Here is a 10215-nt window from a genome sequence, read left to right as displayed (position 1 = left end):
ATGGAGGTGAAAGAAAGAAAGTGACAAGAATTGTAGATCATTTTCAATCAGAAACGGGGGAAATAAAGATTATTTAAAAAAGGAGGAAGGGAAAAGAGCAAGGAATTCCAGACCAGTAAGCCTAACGCCAATAGTGGGAAAATGCTAGAATCTATTATAAAAGATGCAATAACAGAACACTGGGAAGGCAGCATGTGTTTATAGCAGGAAAATCATACTTAACAAAACTTCTGAAGTTTTTTGAGGATATAACTATCAACAGGAATAAATGGGTCCTTTTCCAGGTGGCAGCCAGAAACAAGTGGGGTGCTGCAAGGATTAGTGCTTGGGCCCCAGCTATTGACAATGTATATATCCAGATGAAAGAACAAAATGTAAGTAAATATCTCAGGTGACACAAAGCTTAGGAGCAGGACTGATGTGTGAGGACAAATTAGTCAAATTTTAACACTGGTGTGATTTGTGTGATTGGTGTGATGCTGCTGCAAAAGAAAGTTTTACATTGCACCTGTGCATACATGTATTTGTGCATATGACAATAAACTCAACTTTTACTTTGATCCAGAAATGGTGGCAAATGTGATATTTTCCAGGTCATGTTTCTGGCCTTCAGTGTCCAACGGACTTGTTCTTCCTGATCAATTTCAAGCAAAAGACCATCATATCAAAAAAACAAGGAGCCCTTCCAGGCTCTTAGATTCTCAATGCTCAGAACAACCAACTACACTGGGACTTTGGTGCCACCTGGCTTGTTCCTATGGTTAGGCATGCAGAAAGTTTTGCAATATTGCGAAATATTGCAAATATTGCTGGCGGATGGTATCAGATCCTCGTAATTTCCTTTGTTATTGTCTCAATGGCATCATTATACTTCTGAGTTTTAGTTTCTATTCAGAATACGTAAGTAGCTGATAAAAATAAAAGAAGTTGCTAAGTACAACATCAGAGCACAACATCGCAGACTCAACGTAAGAAGTACTGCATGAGCTGAGAGAGGATCACAGAGTCTTTTCCATCCAGTTGATACAATGAGGTAAAGGACACTGAGATTCCTTTTGAGTTTATGTTTATATACTGATTATTATAGAGGAGCTGGTTTACTAAAAATTAGTGGATCACATTGTGATGACTTTGAAATACTCAGAGTGGGCACACAGGCCAGCATGGTAGTCGGATGACAAGACTGTAGGTGACCCCTGAGTAAGTGTGCTGGGGAGTAATCATTTCAAGGAGCTGGTGACCACATAAGATGCCGATGTGATGTCTGCTCTGCCAAATTAGGCTTTGGCAATGCAGCTAATACAATCTGTTATGGGGAACCCAGAGGTATAGCAGCAGAAAGTACATCCCCAATCATCACCACTTGTGCTTGTTAAAAGGATCATCAGTGATCCTTGCTCATGAAAGGAGAGGCAGGAGGAGAAGGAGGGAAGAGTCTGATCAGGTGGGCTTATCTGTATTTGTCTTCATTAAGCAGGGGTCTTTCATGGATATGACTGAGGAACAATGTGATTAAAACATTTCTCCAAGTATGTCGTGACTCATTTCTGCCATAGGTTGCTGCAACTGCAGCCAGAAAGATTTGAGCCCATTTGAGCTTACAGGGGTGTGTCCAGCCCTCATTTAGTACACCAGAGGGGCATTCTACTCCAAACTGTCCCAATTTCCAGTTCAAAGCTACATTAAGGATGGACCAGAGGGTCTGCATCCAAGGAGAGGCAAATTCATCTCCTTTAGGGAGAAAGCAGCAGGCAGAGTATGCACAGGAAGTTGATAGAGTTGGGGAAGAGGTGATTGATTGCATCACATAACCATGAACGCACCAGTTCTGGCAACAGAACTGTGCAGCAGCCTCAGTGGACATTGCTCATGCAACTGGACTGTGAACTTGTCTGGTAACTCGTAAGTTGCCAGACTTCTGTGGACTTCACACAACAGCTTTATCTCACTTATGTCAGCTGTGTTCTCAGTCTTCCAGCCACTGCGCCTGACTACGACTGTTTGGGGAAAGCCACCTCCCCTATACACTTAAATCCTGAGCTTAGCACAGGCTGCATGCACAAGACCAGAAGGTCTGCATAATGGGAGTGCTCAACCACCCACAATAACACCGAGTGCACCATTAGTGTAACGAGGCAACAGGTCTGCTGCCTGGGCTGTTCAGGAGACACATTTCCATCCTCGATACATGAATCGATTCTTGATACTCAGTTATTGATCTGAAATAGTAACAGGTTCTCCCTCATCAGATGCTGCCTAACGGGCTGAGCATTTCCAGGTTTTTACTGCCTTAATTAAAGAAACTAGGCAGACCTGCCTCAGCTGCAATACAATTGAAAAATCTGCTGACTATTTATGGGATTGCGGGGAAGACCTGCCTCAAAAGGTCTGAGGTGGAATTTCATGAATTTTGTTCTCTTGCAGCAACACATTGAGAGATTTATTGAAAGAGAAGCTCGATCAGCTTCAGTGTCACTTCACATGGCGCCCACAGAAGGAAAATATTGACGTGGAAGATATGATGTACAGATTGCAAGATTCTTTGACTTTGGGTGTAAAATATCAAGCCACATCCTACAACCAACTCGCTTTTGTAAACTGCCTGCAAGGCAACTATGAAGAAGCAATTCAGAACTTAAAGGAAGCTGAAAAAATTCTGAGGGAGAACCACAAAGATGAATTTGAAAGAAGAAGCATCATCACCTATGGAAACTTTGCCTGGGTGCATTACCACATGGGACAACTGACCGAGGCCCAGTCCTACCTCGACAAGCTGGAGATGATCTGTAAACCGCTCACTGACGGCCCTCGCTATACAGCAATGATACCTGAAGTGTACGGGGAGAAGGGATGGTCATTGCTGAGTTCTGCTGCTGAATATTATGAGGAGGCAATGGAATGTTTTGCAAAGGCTGTGGAGGAAGATCCTGATAACACGGAATGGATCATGGGATATGCAACTGTACTGTTTCGTCTAGAAGCATTTTCTGGAACCCCGGAGAGTCATGAACGGCGTCAGTCTGTGAAGCATCTGCGTCGGGTGCTGGAGCTTGATCCTGATGATGCTATGGCCATGGTGCTGTTGGCCCTAAAACTGCAAGAGCTCAATGAAAATGAGGAAGCAAATGAATTAGTTGAACAAGCATTGCAGAAGACTGCTGATCTTCCTTATGTGCTTCGTTATGCAGCAAAATTTTACAGACAAGGGAGAGCTGTGGGGAAAGCAGTCAAGCTCTTGAAACAAGCATTAGAATTAACTCCACACTCTTGTTTCCTACACCACCAAATGGGAATTTGCTATAGAAGGCAACTGAATAACCACCGTAGCAGAAATCCCTGCAATCTTGAATTTCAGCGGAATGCTGAATTGATCAGTCAATGCAAGTATCACTTTGGAAAGGCATTTGAGCACCGTCCAAGGACAGCTGTTAGACCACAATTGGACTTTGCAGACATCTGCATAAAGAATGGAGAGTATTCCAGAGCAGAGGAGATCTACAGTAAACTGGTGGAGTTAGTGGACATTCGTCCAGAAAATACGCAGAAAATATGTTTAGAGGCTGGATTATTTGAACTGCATCAAAAAAGATCTGAATCAAATGCTGTCAGCCTATTCCTGAAAGGACTGAAGGTTGAATACGAGTCAAATGAACGGAAAAAGTGTCGCAAAAATTTGGAAAAATGGGCAGACAGGAATCTTTGCAGGAATCCACGTGACAGCAAGGCTCTTGGGGTCAAAGGGTTCCTGTATCAGCTGGATGAGAATAAGGCTAAAGCTATTGAATACTTTGAGAAGGCCTTGGAGTTTGATCCTGGCAATGAGGAATATCTGAATGCTCTTTCTGAATTACGTGTTTGTGCACCACAATGATGTTTAAAAGGTGCATTGATTCCATCTGATCTGAGGACAGGTTTGGTGGGGTGTTCGTTTCTCTAATTATATCCTGTTAGCACCTTCTCTGAATGAGGGTCCTACCCATGAGTGTGCAATTTTCAAAAATGGTCTTGTTGTAACTTTTAAAAATACTGACACCTCAAGCACACCAAGCAAATTGAATTTAGTTGTGTGTCTCTAGACTTTTTGCTTAGTGTGGAAAGATGGGATTTGGGAAATTTCAGCAAGTGCAGCCAAATGAGAAATCGAATGAGAAGTTTCCATATTAGTTTCTCCTACCTATTAACCATTGAGTGTATTTTACTTTTCACTTTATTTTTCTCTTGTATTTTGATGCAGTGGTGTAACTTTGAAATGATTCTTGGAACGTGATTGAATTTCAGGAACATTGTAATATGTCCTCCAGTGATATGTCTGGTAATTAAAGCTCCAAAGCAGAGGTTGGTCTTGTCTCGACCAAATCAAAGGATCACGAGCAACAAATCCTTAACGGCATGGGTCCCGCCTGCTGGGTATGTTGGAGGAGTGGCTTGGAAGAGGGACTGATTGGGGAGGGGAAGTGAAGGGTGCTGGGGATAATTAATGGAATTTCAAACGATAATGTTGTTGACAAAGGAAGGATTGAGGTTTTCATTCTCAATCAGAATAATTAACAACCAAGGACAATGTATCTGCAAAACTCCAAACCAGATTGGGAATGCCAGTGGACTCATAATGGAACCAGAAGTTGGAAGTGGATAATGTAAGGATCATGCCTTTGACCTGACCATCGGGATTGGTATAATGATAGCCAAATGGCATTCCTGTAATTTTACAGTGTAAATTGAGCGCATGTTTGTGATGTGCATGCAGTTGGCTGCTGACTATGTGATAATCCTGTAATTAGACATTGGAAATCGGATATAGGTTAGAGATTAGGTATGGGTTAGAGATTTGTCCCATCTGTTTTACGGGGGTGGGAAAGTATAAGAAGGGGGGTGCAGAAGGGAGAAAAGTATTTGGCCAAGGGCTTGGGAATATTCAACTGACACAGCCAAAGAGAGAAGGGGCAGGCTGTAGGAGGTTTACATACAACACAAGGACTGATGTCAAAGTACTGGGGGCAGTACTTTGAACATTTTCAATATAATGCACACTGTGCTCTGCTAATCACCACTTAGCCATGTTATGTTTCATATATCATATTGCTATTTAGTTCCTTTTGATAAAGAAGGCCATTTAGCCCATTGAATCTATGTCGGCTCCAGAACACTCCCATCAATCACATTCCTCAATTTTTTCCCCTGTAACCTATTCTCCCTTACATGTTCATTAACCTCACTCTGATTCACCTTCCAAAAGTTATGCTGGAGCTAATTTACAATAACCAATTAATCTATCAGCCAGGATTTCTTTGGGCTGTGGGAGGAAACTGGAGTACCCAGGGGAAACCCACAGTCACAGAGAGAATGTGCAAACTCCACACACACAAGGCATCGGAGGTCAGGATCAAATCCTGGTCACTGGAGCTGTGAGGCACCAGCCTATCTGCTGTGTTACTGTGACACCCGTAGATGTGCTTGCTTTAAAAAAAGTATACTTACTGATAACACTATGAATCCACGTTAAATCATTTTGGACTTTAAGGTGAAAGAGATAATTGCCATGCTTACAACATTAGAGTTAATTGAACTAATTGGACAGAGCCACATTAGTTGTTTATGAATTCTACAAAGTGCAGTGTACCCCCACATTACAACAGTTTGGGTAACAGAAATTCACCCCAACGAATTCACAAACTACTCCCAAAAAATTTGAGAACCAGAATAAAAGTTTGCTCTTACAGAATTTATGTGAGAGAAAATAAACACAAAACGCAAAAGAAGCAACAAATTTTGTCAATTTTTGTCAAGGGTTCATGTGACGGAAAATCACGCTATGGATGGTTTTCTGGGGACACAACCCCTCTTCAGGGATGTACTGTATTTGTAAATCAAAATTTAATATTGAATTTAATTCCAGGTAGATTTTGAATTGTTGATTGGTGAAGAGACATGGAAATTCAGCCATTACCACAGAAATGGGCCCCAGGGTATTGCAAATACCAAGCTTCATTCTCACTCCTTGCAGGATGGAAGGAGGTGTGGGGATGGGGCGGATTTACACATACACAAGGGGACCAGGCTCAGTGGCCCCGTCAATGAGTTGAAGTGGTAGAGCTGCCCAAAGAACTGCAAGACACGATGCCTGCAGCACTAAAGTTGCCAAGGGCTCTGCATGGTCCGCAATGTAATTTTGCCCATAAAAGGTCCGGGGGGACGGGGCCTCATATCACTGGGACAAAACCAATTCTTTAAAGAGACATGACCAGCAATTAGAAGCACTCAGTGTCAGTGTGAGTCTCCCCACCCCATGACACGTCAGCTGCTACAGCTCTTCAGCAAACCTTCAGGATCCCTTATCGAAGCAGACTGGACATTCTATGGGATAGTCCAATTTCCATAGACTGCTGTCCTCTCAGTGATGGCAAACAAAAAGACAGTCCAAAGGGAATTAAAATATGTTGAAAAGAATAATGGACAACTGCATTAAATTTGGATGGCTTGACCCTGCGACATTGTGCACTTCATGATCCGACTTCTACTCAAAAGAGCAAAATTAATTGCAATTCCCAGACTTCACGTGGGTTGCAGTGTCTGTGACTGTGGCTCTCTGTGGGTCTGATAGGCTAATGCACGCAAAATCCTGACTTGTGCTCACCAGTGATCTGTCAAATGGCCGTCAGTGCAGATCAGGTGGTGTGGCATCAGAATCTGCAGCCTGAGGCCTGGACACTGTTGGATTAGGGTCTAAATTGTTATTCCAAATTCCAAAGTTACTCCCACATTCCAAAGACGTACAGGTAGGTTAACATAGGTTTAAAATGGGAGGTGCGGACTCATTGGGCCAGAAGGGCCTGTTACCGTGCTGTATAAATAAAGTTTAAAAAAGTTTTAAAGTTTTTCTTGAAGTTTAACTTTTCTTTATACTTGCTTATATGTTTGTATAATCACCTGTTTGTCTGTAAATGTTCAGTGGATTTTCAGTAAGTTGTAGTATAGTTGGTTTTGTACATCTGTAGTTTCTTTGTCTGTGGGCCTGAGATGTCATGGCAGCATAAATCAAGACTGTCCTTGTTGTTTCACAGGCTGTTCTTATCAGGGAAGACTCCTTATCTATCCAGCTTGAATCAGTTTTCAGTATAAAGAAGGACCTCTTTGTTCAGTTAGTTACTGTTAGTTCTTTGTTAGGGTGAGTGAGAGTGAGTTAGTTAGTTACAGTTAGAGTTAGTGTTATTTGTTCGCAGTTCTTTACTACTATTTCTTTGTTATGAACATCTAATAAAATGGCTGTGATCACAAGATATACACCTCATTCATGACTTCCGAAGAACCTTCTGGATAATATTATCTCCAGATCCAACAACACCACTCATGGTCCGCTCCACTTTGCAGCATGGTTGCAGCCTGTCAGGCCTCCAATACAATCAGACCTGCAGGACCCCAAAAAATGTGGTTGCAGGAACAATGCAGGTGGCAAGTGTGGACAACGGGCCAGGTCGGGCATCATCAAGCCCAAGAAACAAGGGGCAAGTAGCATTGTGTGTATCCTACATGGGCCTGTTGTGATAAATACAATTCAGTAGGGAGAGGGTAAATATAAAACATAAGTTACTGCTGATTATTCATAAAGCGATGAGAAATTGTCTGAATGTCAAAAAGGGCAGAGGGTGAAGGTGACAGTGATATGGTACAGCAATGAGGGTGCCATCTTCTGTGCTCCCAGAGGAAACAAGGTCAGGGTATTCTGCCCGTTATACTAGCGCTGCCCTGATTATAAAAGGGCCATAAACAAAAAAAAACTTTGGGAAGTGGATCAGGTAGAACCAACTGGAATATTTGAAAATATGAGAAGTACCCAAGCTACTTGATGAAATAAGACATGATATGGGTACAAACAACTACAGAGGGCTGTATGCTGATAGGACCTGTATGGATCCATAGGTACGCTGTACTGTGGGCTCAGAAGCAGCAAATACTTAGCAGGTGAGGCAGCAACCTGTGCAGAGAGAAAAACTGTTTATGTTTCAAGTCAATGACCCTTTGTCTTAACTGGAAATTTTACCTCATCCTTCCCCATCCATTCTCTATGGAACTCCCGACCCACCAATGAGGTTCACTCTGGACTGTGAAATGGCTTAGAATGGCAGTATGTTCAAAGGGGCAAACAGGGATGGATAATGTGAATAAATAATGTGGTGAACCGACAGTCTATTTCAGGCTGCAGTAGGATACAGAGTCACCAAAATGGCAGATTGGAACAATGGATAGGGAGAAGTCCTCAATCTATGGCCCATTCCTGCATCTCAGTTCTGACTCTACCCAAAGCCCAGTCGCTGATTTCAATTCACTACCTCATGCAATATGTACACAACTGAGGATTTTCTGTGGGAACATACATAGAAGATTCAGGAGTAGGTAACTTGGCCTCTCGAACCTGCTCTGCCATTCAATAGATTATGGCTGATCTGATGGCAACCTTAACTCCATATTCCTGCCTTGAGGTTGAGGATTTATGTATGTTTCTCCTTCGTGTGCATGTATTCAATCGACTGGATTACGATTATGTTGTCCCAGAAGTGCCTTACAATGCTCACCTCCAGTTCAATACGGTCCAACTTTCACCATAATGCTCTAAAAGGAAATACGTAAATGCATCATTGCCCCATGCAAAAGGAGCATTGCGCAGAGAGTAACATCATTGTGTGCATCACTGATGCAGAAATCACTTTCACCTCACAGATAAGCATGTAATTGGATCCAGGCAGGTCTGCATCAGCACACACTGTACTCTCTAGTCCTCGTAGGCTGCAAAATTCAGCTGCACAGGGCAGCTATGTGTGCATCTAGTTGAATTTTTTGAGTGGAGTTATTTGATGGCAAATGTGATTTATTCCAGGTTAAATTAATTTGCAATTTCATGAACTTGACAAAATTTGTGCTGTGTAATTGTTAGGGTTCCGAGTACTGGCCCTCGATTTGGCTCCATTGATGGTGCCTTGTTGTACAGCACATGGATTCCATGCTTGACTAATTGCATAACGACACACACCTGAGCCCCATCAGGGGCCTAGCATAAGTACCTGGGTTTCCCTAGCACTAGTTGCCAGAATATTGGTCAACTTTTGGGTATACTTTGTCTCCTGGCTGTTTAGAGTTGGCAACTCTAGAGCAGTCCTGGTTTCACTGTTCCTCTGAGGATATCCAGTTTTTGTTGGGACTCCACCTCAGATCCCTGAGGCAAGGCTCCTTCCAGTTGCTGCCTGTGTTTGGTTCTGAGGAAGCATCCTGACTCCAGTCTTGTACCAGTGTGCTGCATTTGGGTTCTCTGCAAGCTTGCTCTTTGCTCAACATTGTGATAGAATATTCTGGCCACCATGAACCCAATGGACAGGAATCCCCTGTATGAAGCCCTTGCCTGCCAGGACTCACTTCTGGGCTGGCATGACCTGCAGCTCCAGGAGGTAGTGGCAGACTTCAGTACCCTTAATGTGACTGTTGGGCAGCTCAGTGAACAGGTCAGCTGAGTCTCTGCTCTTCTTACCTCTGCCACTCTGGGAATTCTGTCTGACCAGCCCAGACAATCAGTAAGGTCATCACTGTAGTTTGATGACCTGACCACCCAAGGAACTGCATGTACCTGACCCAGAACCCTACTCTGGGGAAAAATGTTGGTCCTTCCTACCACAATACTTGTTGATTTTTTGAGCAATGGCTTTCCATGTACACCACTGAAAGATTCAAGGTTGCATTTATTGTGGGGTTGTTGCGAGGAAGTGTGCTGGAATGGGCCACTGCCATCTGGGACAATCAGCCAGAGACCTGCTCCTCATTTCACACCTTCATTGAGGAGATGAAAAAGGTCTTTGACCATCCTATCTGTGGAAAAGAGGCAGCCAAGTGACCCCTCACCCTCCATCAGGGCTCCCACAGTGTTGCAAAATACTGTGTGGAGTTCTGGACATTGGTGGCTGACTCTGGGTGGAATGGGGAGGCTCTCTGGGGGTTTTTTGGCAAGGCCTCAGTGACAGGATTAAGGACTAGTTGGCAGGACTGGATGAGACAACCAGCCTGGATGCATTGATCTCTGTCAACTAGACTGGACAACCAACTCCAGGAACGGTAGAGAGAGGATGGCTCGTCCAACACTTCCATTTTTTTTCCGCACCCCCCTCCTCTCTCTCCCCCCCCCCCCCCCCCCCAAAAAAAAACAGGTCACCTTCCCAGCCACTTCTGACCTGA

At 43.4% G+C, this 10215-nt stretch overlaps 1 protein-coding gene across 1 annotated transcript; it reads left to right on the top strand.

The window, feature by feature from the left end:
• The first annotated feature begins 999 nt into the window (after positions 1-999).
• LOC127576931 (interferon-induced protein with tetratricopeptide repeats 5-like) lies at positions 1000-3871 on the top strand. Its single transcript, XM_052027754.1, has 2 exons — positions 1000-1033; positions 2425-3871. The coding sequence occupies exons 1-2, from the start codon at positions 1029-1031 to the stop codon at positions 3869-3871; spliced, it is 1452 nt and encodes a 483-aa protein (XP_051883714.1). The 5' UTR covers positions 1000-1028.
• Positions 3872-10215: the final 6344 nt, after the last annotated feature.

The sequence above is a fragment of the Pristis pectinata genome, chromosome 12, assembly GCF_009764475.1.
Source record: "Pristis pectinata isolate sPriPec2 chromosome 12, sPriPec2.1.pri, whole genome shotgun sequence".
NCBI lineage: Eukaryota > Metazoa > Chordata > Chondrichthyes > Rhinopristiformes > Pristidae > Pristis > Pristis pectinata.
Note: the sequence above shows the minus strand (reverse complement) of the source record. Positions and strands in the feature narration are given on the sequence as shown.